The sequence below is a fragment of the Myotis lucifugus genome, unplaced genomic scaffold (genome assembly GCF_000147115.1).
Source record: "Myotis lucifugus unplaced genomic scaffold, Myoluc2.0 scaffold_99, whole genome shotgun sequence".
Lineage (NCBI taxonomy): Eukaryota > Metazoa > Chordata > Mammalia > Chiroptera > Vespertilionidae > Myotis > Myotis lucifugus.
Genome location: NW_005871147.1, coordinates 4300325 through 4316677, shown reverse-complemented (window position 1 = coordinate 4316677; position 16353 = coordinate 4300325). Strand labels below are relative to the sequence as shown.

Here is a 16353-nt window from a genome sequence, read left to right as displayed (position 1 = left end):
GAGGTTCCTTGGGACTCATCTCAGTAACCCCACGACCTTCCTGAAATGAGGAAAGAGGTCCTACGTGATTTTTAGGAGGTCCCCCAAGGCTCTCACAGAGCTGAGCTGTTAGGGGAGTTTTCTGCACCTCTCTCGGTTACACAAACTCCAGTCATATCCACTCCGCATTTAGTTCCCCCAGGAGCAGGCCTCCTCTGGGTTGGCGCGCCGACCTGGTCACACTCAGGGCAGGGCCAATGGGGAGGTTATGGCTCTACCCCGTCACACACAGAGCAGGGCCCGTGGGGGGGGGGGGTTGGGGGGCCACCCCCTGTCACACACAGAGCAGGGCTGATCAGGGGGTTGGGACGCCACACCCTGTCATACACAGAGCCGCAGAGCGAATAGGGGGTTTGGGCGCTGCACCCTGTCATGCTGATCTGGTGCCAGGAGGCTTGCGGCTCCGCTGATCCCGGTGCTGGGAGGCATATTATCCTTTTACTATATAGGATAGAGGCCTGGGGGCCTGCTGGTTTGCCCTGTGTCCTGGATCAGGGTGGGGGTCCCCACTGGGGTGCCTGGCCAGTCTGGGTGAGGGGCTGAGGGCTGCTTTCAGGCTGGCGGTTTTGACTGCTTTCAGGCTGGCGGGAAGCTCCCAACCACTCCTTTTTTTCTTTTCTTTTTTTCTTCTGGGCCAGCTTTAGCTCTGGCTCTAGCTCTGAGGCTTCCGCTGCTGGTTTGTTTGCCGTTCTATAATCGAAACAATGTATAACTTCAGCTCTGAGATCCCAGCCGGATATATTTGTTAGAATGTTTCAAACTGCCAGCTCAGAGGCCGGCAAGTCAGGCGGGGAACGTTGGAGTCTGCAGTCACTGGAGCAAGCAAGCCTCATGTTCGCTTCCAACTGCCTGGCTGCCGGCCGCCATCTTGGCTGACAGTTAATTTGCATAAGGATACGCTGATTAGCCAATGGGAAGGGTAGCGGTCGTACGCCAATTACCATTTTTCTCTTTTATTAGTGTAGATGTATGTATTACACATACAGGCAAGTTTTATTTTGTTTTTCTGTGGTTAAATACAAAAGGTGATCTGTCCATTTCTTCCAAGATGAATACTTCCTAGAACAGTCTGTCTTCCAATTTGAACAATCATCTAGGGAATGCCCTTCTCTTCTGTGTTGGATTCTATGTTTCTTGCATTCCTTGTCTTCCCTTTTCTTGGGTTACTCATTTATTTACAAGACAACATTCTCTAATAGTGTCCCCCCAAAAAGTAGATGAGAGGTGAAGATTATGAGATTCATTTTATTTCTAAACTATTGATTAAATCTTATAACCAATTCCTTTCCCACCTTTTTTATCAATATAGACTTTGCTTCCCTTTTTGTGTTATACTCAAGCAGCTCCTTATTAGTTCTAGGTTTATATCTTCTCTATTTCTTCACTCCTTCCCTAAATAAGTGAAAGTTGACCTTTGAGGAGTGTGTGTGTGTTTAACTTTAGGTGTATAGAATTATATAATCATTGATTCATGACATATCATTATTCCATGTGTGGCCCTCTATTATTTATTTATTTGGTTAGCTGTTCGTTTGTTTTTAATAATGTAGGAAGGATTTGAAACCCACCACGTTCTTTTGTTTAATTTTTAAAAGAAAGGTGGGTCCTTGGCCATCACCTACATTTAATTATATAATCTCTCCTCAACCCTTCTCCATGCCTCCCCTACCCAGATAATCAATTTTCTTAATCACATGTCTTTTGTCTTTCTGTTTATATTGTCTTATTGTATCTATACATATCTCTGAAGAGTATGTGTATTTTAGTTGTTTTTAGCTTTATGATCTATTTTTAATTTTATAATCTGTATGTAGTCAACTGTATTTAATATATTTGGACTTCTTGTGTATTAATCGTATATCAAGACACTTGACTAAGGTCTATGCTGGTAATGGCTGGAAAACCTGCTGCTCCTGGTATTGCTAAGAGAATGCATCAATGGACATCCCAGGAATGTCAACTATTCTATTGCAGAATATTCTGTTTTCTATGTAAATTACCATATTCTCAAATAATGACAGTTCCTTCTTTGCAATTTTAATGCCTCTAATTTTTTTTCATTTTATTGTACTTGTTAGGAAATCTAACATAGTTTTTTACATTTATGGGTTTTCTAAAATTAAGCCATCTTTGCATACCTGGGACAAACTCAAGCTGGTCATGGAGGAACATATTTTTTTTTTACTAATATTTGCCCATCCTTGCACTAATACCCTACTATTTAGTATATTTTGTTTAGGAATTTTGCATTTGTAGTCAGGAATAAAATGGACCTAGACTTTTATCTTCATGTAACATCTTTGTCTGGGTTTGGTATCAGTATTACTGTAGCTGGAGAGTTTTACATCTTTTTCTATTGTCTGGAAGTTTGGTAGACTACTGCCCTTGAAAATTAGATGGAACTTGTCTTTGAAAATCATCTGGACCTGGTATTTTCTTTGTTGGACAATTTTAATCATACTCTTTTATTTTGAAAAGTTAAATTACTACAATGTCAAGGTTGGAGTATAGGAGAAAGGAAGGAAAAATAGGAATAGAAGAAAATATCTATTAAACAGTGTATAAAGGACCTTATTTATATCTATTATCTCATTTAATCCTCAAAACACCCATTCAGAGGGTCTATCAATGTCCAGTCAAGGAAAGAGAAACTGCATTAGGTATTATAATAAAGACGACATTCATTAGTGAGAATTGGTTACTTGGGTGTTAGAAGAATAAAAGAACGAAAAAGGGATACTGAAGTAACCCAGAGTTAATACCTATAGAAAGCAGTTACCACCCATAGACCTGGGAGGTCATAAAGGAAGAAGTAGGAGCTTGGAAGAGGGTCCTTGGGGGCTGGTGCTTAGACCACTGGAAGTAAGCTTTGAGTAGCTGGTGCTCAGATCCCTGAGAAGAAGACCTGGCCTGACAGGTGATTGATAGGCCCAGGCAGCGTACCCCAGAGGATGAGTAAGCATGGCAAGGCAGTATTGACTGTCAGGAACCACAACATTCTGCTCCTGGTACTTCTAAGAGAATACATCAAGGCTTTCCCAGGAATGTCAAAAGATGCTAGAAGCTAGAGTTTACTTTCTGTTACTATGGAGCAATGCTGGTAATAGCTGGAAAACACAAAAGAAGTCTCTTTTTTACCCCCCTGTCTTCCCATTGGCAGAATTGAACAATTTTGCAGAGGCTTAGCCCTATTTCCACAGTGCAGAGCATAAAAGAGTGGACTTGGAGCTGAGGGACAATAGGTAAATAACTGGAACTGTAAATACTATGCATATTTTACAAAGAGAAAACTGAAGCTGAGCAAGGTTAAATTATTTGCTAAAACTCATTGGAGCTATTAAGCGGACAGATCTGGAATTTAAAACCAGGTCTGTGCAGTTTCAACAACTATATTTTATTTAATCTAAAACACCATTAATTGTTATAGGCATCACTGAGGAGAAAAATACTGTCGACTAAATAAATCATACAATTGGTTGTAAGATACATATCAATTTCAGAGTTTTTTTTTTTTTTAAAAAAAGAGGAACATCTTAAAATCGATGAAATATGGTATGTTATGCTGCCTTGTAAAGAATTTGATTTTGAAACATATATGGGATACACCAGTAAAACATTTAGTAGGCAATTAAAAATGTGGAGGTAAAGCTCATAAGAAAGATGGAGGGTAGAGATACAGAGGTGAAGGTCATCTGTATGCCAGAATCATGATCCTGAAACAGCCTTGCTAATTGTATTTTTAGTTTTAACAGTTGAGTCTGCTATTTCTACCATTTCATTTCATTCCAACCATTGCCTATCTCTTTGTGATGGCACTGTTGGTAAACCTTAATATTATTATTTTATTATTCAGGAACAGTTATTTTTTGCTTAGATTTCCACAAGCAAAGACCATTTTTTCCTCCATTTAAAAAGTATGTGGTCCCCCAGCATGCAGTCTTCACAAGGGTATAGTTGGAGGTACTGTTATAAGAAGTGAAAAGCAGGTCTCCAGGGGAGATAGATGGTGTGAAGAAATCCTATTGACAGACGTTCATGGCTTCTTTATTTTTATAGGCCCAGCATGTCTGGCTTGCATCTAGTAAAGCAAGGTCGAGACCGAAAGAAAATAGACTCACAGCGAGATTTCACTGTAGCTTCTCCAGCAGAATTTGTTACTCGCTTTGGGGGTAATAAAGTGATTGAGAAGGTAAGTTGTAACCTGCTAACGTACTTTTCCAAAGTATATGAGATTTAATGCCTAGATTTGTTGTCTAGATTTGCTCAAAACTGATATTTAGACTTTCAGAGACCTTGCCTCTTCATGTGAAGTTATCCTTTCTACCTCCCTAGCATCCTATTAAATAATTTTCTGTAATATGTATTAACCACTGATAATTTAGTCACAGCTAATAAGATGTTGAAGCAGTGCTCATCAAGTTCTTTTTATTTATTTATTTATTATTTTTTTTTTAATATATATTTTATTGATTTTTTACAGAGAGGAAGGGAGAGGGACAGAGAGCTAGAAACATCGATCAGCTGCCTCCTGCACATCCCCTACTGGGAATGTGCCCGCAACCAAGGTACATGCCCTTGACCGGAATCGAACCTGGGACCCTTCAGTCCGCAGGCCGACGCTCTATCCACTGAGCCAAACCGGTTACGGCCCATCAAGTTCTTTTTAAAAGATCTTGTGATTTTACAGGGTTGGGCTGCATTGATCTGAGAGGCTAGGAGAAATCAGTTAACTTGTGGGGTGGTGGTGAGGAGATAATGTCATAGCATTGGGTTTGGAGCTAAGGAAGTAGAGACTTCAGAAGAGAAAGTTTAAACAGTTTGATACACTGACTGATTGGCTTCCATCGAGTATTGGAGCTGTTTAGAGGGAACACACCACATGAAATACTTAGAGATTACACGTATTTTTAAATATTAACTCTGTGTCACTTTTATCTAAATCATGTCAGAGCTGAGAGAATGACTTGGTTGGAATAATTTATAGTGATTAAATGATTAAAGGATGGGGACTTACATTCCCACTCCTAAAAGTATTGCTTCAGCGGTGTCCTTCTGTTAGTCTTCCAATAAAGATAGATTATATGTCTCCTAGACTGTGTTATCCTTGGAGGGATGATTGCAAGACGGCTAATGAAAGGTTTGTTACAGAGAAGTCTCAGGATCCTTGATTCTTCTCTTTTTCTTGTGACCATTCTGAGGCAGGCTCTATAGTTCTAAGGCATTTGGGGTTCAGCATTTTGGAGAGAGGTGGTGGTTGGTTCCAGGTTCTTTTCTTTTTTTTTAATACTGTTTATTTGTAGCTCATTTTTTCTATGAGCTCTCATTCTTTTTTTTTTTTTAAATATATTTTATTGATTTTTTACAGAGAGGAAGGGAGAGAGACAGAGAGTTAGAAACATGAGAGCGAAACATCGATCAGCTGCCTCCTGCACATCTCCTACTGGGGATGTGCCCGCAACCCAGGTACATGCCCTTGACCGGAATCGAACCTGGGACCTTTCAGTCCGCAGGCCGACGCTCTATCCACTGAGCCAAACCGGTTTCGGCTGGTTCCAGGTTCTTACACATGTTCAGGGTCCTCTGCCTTATTTTACTACAACAAAGAATAGTGCATGACACTCACTGTTTGGTTTTCCTCCATCCTTATTTATAATACACTATCTCTCTTAAGTTTCTTTCCCCTAATAATTGGTTTAGTAAAATTTCACAGACTCACAAGATTTGAGTAATTGTGATTTTTTTTTTCCTTCAAGAAATGAAATTATGGGCCTTGCCAGTGTGGGTCAGTGGTTAGAGCGTCGGCCTGTGTACTGAAGGGCACCAGGTTCTATTCCCGGTCAAGGGCACATACCTGGGTTGATGTTTTTCTCTTGCTGTCTGTCCCCCTTCCACCCTCCTTTTTTTCTAATCTCCCTCCCTCCCTTCCACTCTCTCTAAAAATCAATGGAAAAAATATCCTCAGGTGAGGGTTTAAAAAAAAAAAGAGAGAGAGAAATGAAGTTATACATTGACCAGGCGGCTCACTTGGTTGAGTTTCATCCTGTGCACTGAAGGGTCACCAGTTCAATTCCTCGTCAGGGCACATGCCCATGTTGTGGGGTTGTCAATCCCCAGTCAGGGTGCATACAGTCGGCAACTGATTGATGTTTTTCTGTCACATCGATATTTCTCTCCCTAACCATCCTCTCTCTCTAAAAATCAATTAAAAAAAATGCATATCCTTGGGTGAGTATTTTTAAAAGAAGGAAGCTAGAAAGGAATAAGGTTGAGTCAGGCACATATTGAAGTATTTCCTTAGCTAACATTTTAAAATATCCCTTGGTCATGTGGGAGCTAGTTCTTAACTACCTAGACCAGGAATACAAATTCCTATTGAAAATCTGCCTTTTCAAAATAAGATAGAGCTACAAAAATTGTCTCACCTCTTTCTCTCCATCATTGCTTGCTTTTTTAATTTTTCTCTCCAATTCCCATCCCCTAACTCTCCCAGGTTCTTATTGCCAACAATGGCATTGCAGCAGTGAAATGCATGCGGTCTATCCGTCGGTGGTCCTACGAGATGTTTCGAAATGAACGTGCAATCCGATTTGTTGTCATGGTCACACCTGAAGACCTTAAAGCCAATGCAGGTGAGTTATTTGCATTAAGAAAGCATCACTCTAGAGCAGTGGTTCTCAACCTTGGCTGCACATTAGAATCACCTGGGAATCTTTTTAAAATCCTGATTTCTGGGCCTCATCCTCCGGAAATTCTGTTTCTTTGTTATGGGGTGAGGCCACAACATTAGTAACAAAGAAACAGAATTTTTTCTTTGGATGAGGCCCAGAAATCAGGATTTTAAAAAGATTCCCCGGTGATTCTAATGTGCAGCCAAGGTTGAGAACCACTGCTCTAGAGCGTAAAACATTGACTAGCACAGCCTGTAAGTAGGAGAATAGTAACTTAGGGGGAGTCTTAAACAGAACGATCTATCTTTTAGAGAGTGTTAATAATAAGCATATACAAGTGATTGTGCTATATTTAACCTCAACACAGACCCTTGTGTTCTAGGTAGAAATTGAACGAAAGTGTTGATTTGGGTTTTCAGGTGTATGCCTTTTCAGTGTCAAGTATTTGCTAAGCCACATACTTTAACATGTGTAAGAGGAAAGGTTCGGAAGGAAATACTATTTCCCTTATGAGCCACAGTGAATTTTTTCCCCTTTCTTCTGAGGGAGAGCCCTCTTGGGACCCAAGTTGTTTTCACTCTGCAAGCTCTTCTGCACATTCTCTCTACTTAGTAGGTCCTCCAGCTGAAAGATGTTGGGATAGCTGAGAGGTTGTGGCTTTCCTCTCCATGCTTTTCATCACTAAAGCATAATCTCTAAGTTAGAGTACTCACAGATAACAGCTTTTTAAATAGCTATCTTTTTAAAACCATTTTGTTTTGTATATGTTCTCTCTATATTGAGACAATGATGTTAAGGCTATGCCTAAGGAGTAAGGGGTAGTATTATGTACCTTATTTAGAAACAGAGAAGGCACCAATTTATTGGAAATCTGATGTTATGTGAAAACATTTAGATTGACCCTTTAACATCTCTGAGCCACAATTTTTAAAACTATAAAAGAAGGATCATAATGTCTAGTTCACAGTAAAGATGAAATTGTCTATCATAAATGTCAATTACCTTGCATTATTTCTTTTCCTTTATCTAGTTCTACCTAGTGCTCCCATTAATTCATTTATTTGTACTCAGTAAACATAGGGACCTACAGTTGGATAAGATGTGATCTGGCTCTAGGAAACAAATAATTTCAGTACTTTGAGGTCAATGCTATAATATAAATATGTATAATGTATTATGAGAACATAGAAATGAGATATCTTAACTCTGCCCCATGCTCTTGGGGGCAGGGTTAAGATAAAGCTTTCTGAAGAAGTTATGCCTATCCAAAATTGAGTAAGAATTAATGAAGCAATTAGGGAGAAGACAAAAGTGTTTCAGGATGAAAGAACAGTATAGGCAAATGTTTGAAGGTGTGACACAGTCATTTTCTGGAAATTATAGGTGGCTTGTTAAATTACAAAATGTGATCTAGTATTCGTCAAGAAGGGTCTTGTTTTTCATCATCAAGGGCATAGACTTTATCTTTTTAGGGATGAGTGTGTGTGTGTGTGTGTGTGTGTGTGTGTTGAACATTAAAGAATGTGTATTTAAATAGATTAGTTGTTTTTGATGATTCAAAAGTAGAAGAGTATAATGAACCCCTTTCCATCTGTCTGTCATCCGGCATCAATAATTATCAACAGCCAGTCTTGTTTCATCTATACTTTCACCTTCTCCCTCTTCCACACAATCTTTGAAGCAAATCCTAGACATGATTTTGTGTAAATATTTTAATATGTATCTCTAAAAGATAGATACAGTTTTAAAAACATGAATAATTAGATGATTCAGGAAGCATCTGGGAAGATCCGTTTGTGGAAGGCAATACTAAAGGATATGACAAGGCTGAGACTAGAGAAGAACAGGATGGTTTACAGAGTTTTAGGAGGCAAAATTGACAAGATTTGGTGGTTGAATGAAGAGTTAATGATTATTGTTGGATTTCTAATTTGGTTGACTAGGCAGGTACTAGTACCATCAAGTAGGGCAAAATAATAGATGATGTAGCAAGAAGGGTAAGGTGTTTTAATATGTTTTATTGATTTTTCACAGAGAGGAAGTGAGAGGGATAGAGAGTTAGAAACATCGATGAGAGAGAAATATCAATCAGCTGCCTCCTGCACACACCCCACTGGGGATGTGCCCGCAACCAAGGTACATGCCCTTGACGGGAATCGAACCTGGGACCCTTCAGTCCGCAGGCCGACGCTCTATCCTCTGAGCCGAACCAGTTAGGGCAAGAGTAAGGTTTTTTGGGGGGACAGATTAGGTTTGGAGTACTTGTGGTACAAGTAGACTCTATAAATTCTACAATAAATGGAATATATCCTTCTAAAACTTAGAAATAATAACAGTCAGAGATTAAGAGTTTACGTTATTAGTTAACACTACTCCCTGAAGGAACAGATAGAAAATAAAGAGAAGAGGGCTAGGGATGAAACTTTATGGAAGGGTAGGATATAGGATAGATGCAGGAAGGTAGGTCCATAAACAATACTGAGAAGAAATGATCAGAGAGATGGGAGAAGCAGAAGAGAAAAGCAAAAAGAAAGAATTTCATTAAGAAGGGTCACATGTGTCAGCAGTTCAATAAAGTAGGAAGAGAAATCTGTCCAGCAATTATGAAACCATTGATATTTGCAAGAATAGTTTTAGTAGAACAATATGAGTATGCAAACTAATATAGAATTTTAAGTAATGAATGGGAAGTGACATGGAGATAGCCAATGTAGACACGTTTTTTAAGAATTTGAATGAGGCCGAAACCGGTTTGGCTCAGTGGATAGAGCGTCGGCCTGCGGACTGAGGGGTCCCGGGTTCGATTCCGGTCAAGGGCATGTACGTTGGTTGCGGGCACACCCCCAGTGGGGGATGTGCAGGAGGCAGCTGGTCGATGTTTCTCTCTCATCGATGTTTCTGACTCTCTATCCCTCTCTCTTCCTCTCTGTAAAAAAAAAATCAATAAAATATATTTAAAAAAAAAAAAAAAAAAGAATTTGAATGAGAACGGAAGAAAAAAAGGTAGAAACTAAAGAGAAATTCAGGGTCAAGGAAGGATTTTAATTTTTCTGAATTGAAAGAGACTTGGGAATATTTATAGTCTAAGAAGAAGAAATCAAAGAGGGAGGGGGTACAAGTCTACAAGAGACCTAGAGGAGGTGGGAGAGGATTGGATCAAGAACACAAGAACAAAAGTATGCATATCTTTTGACCAAGAAATTGTATTTTCTTGTATTTATTCTGAGGAACAAAAATCAGTAATATGGGCAAATATATTTGTATAAGGATAGTCATTATTAAAATAATCAGAAACTTGGAGTAACTTAAGTGTTAACCATCAGTGGATTAGTTAAGTAAAATGTGCTACACTAATTCTATGAAATATCATGCAGCCATTAAAAAATAGCATTAATTGGTCTGAGAATGCATTCTGTTAAATTGCTGTATTATTTATCTATTATTGTGTAACAATATTACCACAAACTCAGCAGCTTAAAACAACTGACATTTATTATCTCACAGTTTCTGAAGGTCAGGGTACAGCTGAGCTGGGTCTTCTGCTTCAGGTTATCACAAAGCTGCAGTCAGTTGTCAGTTGGGGTTGCAGTTTCATCTGAGGCTCAACTTTGGATGGATCTGCTTTCAAGCTCACATGATTGTTGGCAGCATTCAGTTTTCTGTGGGTTCCCACACTTGGGGCCTGAATGGCTAGCTGGTTATTGGCTAGAGGCTACTCTCAGCTCCTTGTCACGTGGCTTCTACCTCAAAGCCAGCAAGGGAGAGTATTACATTTGGTTACATTCATATGTAATATTATCGTGGAAATGACATCTCATATTTACCATATTTTCTTGGCCAGAAGCAGGTCACACCCAAGGAGAGTGGACTTAAAACATGAATACCTGGAGACTGGGATCATAGCGGCAGACACTTAAGTGTCTATTCATCACAATTTCCAAGAAGAACATTGGCCATAAGGAGATTGATAGTGTGATATAATAATAGGAAAAAAGTACATTGTGTATAGTCAAAAAAAAAAAAAAGATATAATACCAAAACAATAATACTAGTTATCTGTGGGAGTGAAATTTTGGGGTGTTTTTATTTCTATTTATGTTCCTGCTTTTTCCAACCTTTTTTACTTAGAGTTTATATAATTTTTTGCTTTCTTTAAAAGTTATTTAAGAAATAGAACTCTAGAAAGGATTATAATATCAGTGGTATTAAATTAAGGAATTAGTATTTTTTAAAATACGTTTTTATTGATTTCAGAGAGGAAGAGAGAGGGAGAGAGAGATGGAAACGGCAATTATGGGAGAAGATCATTGACTGGCTGCCTCCTGCATGCCCCTACTGGGGATTGAGCCCACAACCTGGGCATGTGCCCTGACTTGGAATCAAACTGTGACCTCCTAGTTCATGGGTTGACACTCAACCATTTAGCCACACTGGCTGGGTAAGAATTTTTTTTAAAAGGACTTAAAGCCTTTAAAAGTTAAGAACAAGATATAAGAAAAGTTAATACATATGTTGGAAATGGACCTTGAGCAAGTTATTTAACTACTCCAGACCATAATTTCCTATAAACTGGGTGTTATATTACCTATCATATGTTGACTTAAATGAAATATATATGTAAAGTGCTTATTAATGCAGTCCTACACATTGTAGCTTCTCTGCTACAGTTGTTGCCAGAATAGGAAGAGAGAGACACCAGGTGACAAATTTAAATGGGAATACTGAGCAAAACAAGTAATGTGAGGTAAAGAAGTTTCTTTTTAAAGTGTCTTTCAAATATCTATTATTGCTAACATTCCAGATAAACCCTTTTTAAACACCTAGGAGACTCCTGTTTAGCCAGTCTACAAACCCTCCAGACTCTCCCCTGTCCCCATTCTGTCTTAGCTCTACATCAAGAAAAGGGCTTTCTCAGAATATAGTACAAGGTAAAGATAAAGGGTGTTAAGACTAGGACTTTTTCCCATAATAGAATAATTATACATGGGCCTCTAAGTCACAGACACATTATTTTTGATATAGGGGTCATGAAGACCTTTCCAGAAAGGTCACATAGTGAAATGTTTGAGAACTGCTGTTTTAGTGTAAGAGCTTCCTAAATATGAAATTAGTGCATATTCGTGACTTAATAAAGTCAGAGCCTTCAAATAAATGGTCCTGGAAATTACCCCATTAATGCAGTTTGTTCTATGGTTACTTATGATGGTCCTTTACATAGTCTTGCTCTGTGTAATATTTCAGAAACTAAAGCATGTATTCTCTATTAATTTGCTTACATTTTCAGAGTACATTAAGATGGCAGATCACTATGTACCAGTGCCAGGGGGACCAAACAACAACAACTATGCAAATGTTGAATTAATTCTTGATATTGCTAAAAGGATTCCAGTTCAAGTAAGAGATGCCAATGTATCCTTTAAAGCCAAATTTATGTGTTCATTGCAGCATTATTTACAATAGTCAAGATATGGAAGCAACCTAATTGTCCATCAATAGACGAATGGATAAAGAAGTGGTGTATGTATACAATGGAATATTACTCAGCCATAAAAAGAGTGAAATCTTGCAATTTGTGACAACATAGATAGAATAAGAGGGCATTATGCTAAGTAAATAAGTAAGACAGAGAAAGATAATTACCAAATAAAACTGAAACAAACTCACAAATACAGAGAACATTTTGATGATTGCCAGATGGGATGGGGGTTGGCACATTGGTGAAAAAAGAAGGGGTTAAGACGTACAAATTGCCAATTATAAAAACAGTCATGGGGATGTAAAGTACAGCAATGGGGAATATAGTCAATAGTCAATAATATTGTAATAACTATGTTGTCAAGTAGGTACTAGATTTACAAGGTGATCACTTCAGAAGTTATATAAATATATAATCATCTGAAACTAATACAATATTGTATGTCAGTTGTATTTGAAATTTTTTAAGTTGAAAAAAAGGGAAAAATGTTTCCACTTTAAAGATATTATTCAGATTCAGCACTGTAGTTCACATATGAACTAATATTTACAATTGCCAAAGAAAACTATTGCATATTATGGTTTACAATGTTTCACTGTTTTGATAAACATAATATCTGTAAGTGGTCACAGAAAACAATAACAACAGATTTAGTGATTTTACAGTTAGGCACAAAGGAATGTCCAAAAAAGAACTTTTAATTTTATAGAACGCATCTTTGTTGAAAATTTATAAATGCCTTCATGTGAAATATAACCAACAAGGAAAGGAAAGATGGAAAGATGCACTTAGTCTAAGTAAACAGACTACAAACAGGAGGTTTGTAAGGGCTCCCCCCCCCGCCCCACCCCAGAGATTATTTATTCTATCCATTTCATGTTCAAACCATTTCCAATGGAATATTCTTACCCCAGAATATGATGCTGTATTTCCACTGAAATATTCTTAGCTCAGAATATGATAGTGTAGAAGTAGCTCATTCCTTCCCTATCACTTATATGAAGAAGTTTAGGGTAAATGTTTTAAAGCCCAAAAAGAAAAAAAAAAAGCTCATGATTTATAGGGCATTATAACCACTAGATATAAAGGTTGAGTCGTGTGGCCAAAGTAATTGAATCTGTGAAGGAGAACTAATATTTCTATAGAGTGTAGAAAAGCCTCTATAGAGTCTAGTTGAAAGGCTTTGAATTGAACTTCCTAAAGAGCAACAAGACTAGCTGGATCTTAATATCAATTTCAACTTAGATTTGACTTACTCAGAGGTTTTACCACAATGGACTGCTTATTTTTCTGTAAGAAGTTTGCCAAGAATTAAGCATAGAAGCTGAATTAAGTATTAGACTGCTGTGGAGATATTGTACCTCATGGAGTAGGGCCCAATCTTAGTAGAGAATAATACAGTTATCATGTTTTTCTTTCTTTTAAATATGAATTTTAAGAATGAACCATATTGTATTCCCTTGTAGGCAGTATGGGCTGGCTGGGGTCATGCTTCTGAGAATCCCAAGCTCCCAGAACTTCTTTTGAAAAATGGCATCGCCTTCATGGGTAAGTCTTTCTGACATACTGTTTCTGTCTTTCTGTTCCTCTCTGTCAGTTTTGCCCATATTCTACTCTATATTCTGCTTTTCTGTTCAGCATTCTCTTATTTTTCATCAGTCAGCAACTCTCAGAGTAACCTCTTTATTATTTTGTTTTCCCTTCCTCTCTTCTTATACCCTGCTTATGTCTCCGCATCTTGGTTTGTTTTCTGTCCCTAGGTTCTTTTCCATGAGATGTGGAGGCTCTGATTTCCAAAACCCTGGTTTTAAGAATGTTGCCATTAACCTAAGAAAAGATATGGAAAACATATTTTTATATAGCAAAGATAATTGAATACTTAAGGATACCCTAGCAGTGTGCCCTTAAATATGAATCAGCCCCTTCACATTTAAGCATATAGATTCAAGGGGCCCAGTGCACCTTGAAAGGAACTGTGGGCCACAAGGCTATGGTGGACACAGGGGCGGGTCTTGGCCCATCCTTCCCGCCCCCGCCTGGCACCTCCTGCTGCGGCCCCCAGTCCCCTGTCTGCCGGCAGCCTTGCTCCCGCCACTACCACTCCCACACGCTGATGGCGCCAGCCTGCTCCCATCGGCTAAAGGCATGGAGTGATTGGGGCCGGCGCCAGCAGCAGGTGCAAGTGGGGCTGGTGCCAGTAGGTGGTGCAAGCTGCGGCTCCGGCACCGGCTGCAGGTATAAGCGGGGCTGTCACCAGCAGCAGGTGGGAGAGGTGGCTGCTTGCCCCAATTGTCCCTCAGGAGCAGGGGGAGGTGATCAGGCAGCCACTGCTCGTACCAACTGAGGGCGCCAAGTGATCGGGGCCAGCGCCAGGCACTGGCAGTGGGTGTGAGTGGTAGGCTCCGGCACCAGCAGTGGGTTCGAGCGTTGGATGGGACTGTAGCGTGCAGGAGCAAAGAATTTTCAGTAACCACCAGAGGCTTGCCCCGATGACAGCGACCGGCACCCCACCTTGGTCTGGCACCCCCGCTCATCTGCTCCACCATCCCGCCGCAGCCGACGCCTGCTATGTTCTGCGCGTGCCCCCTGGTGGTCAGCGCACCTCATAGCAACCGGTTGTTTGGTTATTCTGCCATTTGGTCTATTTGCATAGTAGGGTTTTATATATATATTCCTGAGAGCTCTGTTTTCTGTCTTTTCTGCTCTCCTATGCCAGAGAGAGAAATAGAGGTTATATGGCTCAAAGTATTTCTTTCTCTGTCTCAGAGACATTCCACAATGATGACTATGCTTTGTAAACCCTATTAAAGTTAAATTTTCCTTTTTTGGTTATCCTAAGACCAAGGAAGGGATAATATATATATTTCAGACTTGAACACCAAAACTTAATGTAGGATATTGGTTAAAAAGAAAAGACTTTATTAAGCTGATAAAGTTGAATCATAAAGGATAAAAAAATGAGAGTTAGATTGGTCAGGAATTTAGTATATAGAGCTCTCATTGTGTATTAAAAGCTTACTACATCAAGATCTATAAAGTGTACAAAGATGAGTTAAAACATAGTAATCCCATTAATCAAGTTTATGATCTCCATGATATGTAGGGGAGACAAGAAAAATACAAAAATAATTATATAGAAGACATATATGTGATAGAAATGAGGCCAAAATGTTATAGTCAAGCTCTTTTCTTGTTTTATTTTTTAGGTCCTCCAAGCCAGGCCATGTGGGCTTTGGGGGATAAGATTGCATCTTCCATAGTGGCACAAACTGCAGGTATCCCAACTCTTCCCTGGAGTGGCAGTGGTAAGAAACTTTCTTGTTTGTGTCTTGAAGTGCAAAAAAGCTCATTCAGTAGGGTATTTGGGACTGTGGCTTGGGGCTTAAGTTTATTTGAAATGTTGGGATACTTGATAAATAGAATCCAGGTTGATAATGGTATCTTGTATCTCCACGCTTAATTAATACACCTGTGATTTTATCATGTCTTAGGAATATAAATTTTGTACCAGGTATACTAGATGCTAAACTAGTATTTGAGCAATCTTGGGATTTAATTTGGAGAAACTCTGGGAAAACTCATGGTTCTGTGGATTCAGATAATCTCTGGGTAGGCTAGAATATTTCTCAGAGATGGACTTTGTAGGCAGAATTAGGCCTTTGAACTGGCCTGGGAAGTGACCTGGATCACTAAGAACACTCAAACCCACCTCTCAAATATTTGCCTGCCAGTAGGTTTTTTTTTTGTTTTGTTTTTTATGTCAGCCCACAATGTATTGATGATTTGCTTTTCCTGTTTAATATCATTTAACCCCTCAGTTGCCTTTGATATAGAAAATGAGGTCAATAGTCAACTTTTCTTCCAGGCATGTAGAAGGATAAAATTTTTCTGAAAATGATTTATTCTTTTTTTTTTTTAAATATTTTTATTGATTTCAGAGAGGAAGGGAGAGGGAGAGAGAGATAGAAACATCAATGATGAGAGAGAATCATTGATTGGCTGCCTCCTGCACACCCGCTATTGGGGATTGAGCCCGCAACCCTGGCATGTGCCCTTGACCACAATTGAACCTGGGACCCTTCAGTCCATAGGCTGATGCTCTATCCACTGAGCCAAACCAGCTGGGGCTAAAAAGGATTTATTCTTGACAAATTCCTCAAAGAGTGCCAT

General features: G+C 39.1%; 1 protein-coding gene across 7 annotated transcripts in view; it reads left to right on the top strand.

Annotated features, from left to right (window-relative positions):
- The window catches only part of ACACA (acetyl-CoA carboxylase alpha), a 206338-nt gene that overhangs the window by 22941 nt on the left and 167044 nt on the right, over nucleotides 1–16353 (top strand). For all 7 annotated transcript variants that reach the window (XR_002830099.1, XR_002830098.1, XM_023756841.1 and 4 more), the window contains exons 4-8: nucleotides 4096–4228; nucleotides 6530–6668; nucleotides 11992–12101; nucleotides 13650–13731; nucleotides 15390–15488. Coding sequence is in view for 5 of the 7 variants with exons in the window: in XM_023756841.1 (XP_023612609.1) it covers nucleotides 4096–4228; nucleotides 6530–6668; nucleotides 11992–12101; nucleotides 13650–13731; nucleotides 15390–15488 (563 nt within the window). In the remaining 2 variants the exon portion in view is untranslated. The remainder of the gene's footprint in view (nucleotides 1–4095; nucleotides 4229–6529; nucleotides 6669–11991; nucleotides 12102–13649; nucleotides 13732–15389; nucleotides 15489–16353) is intronic.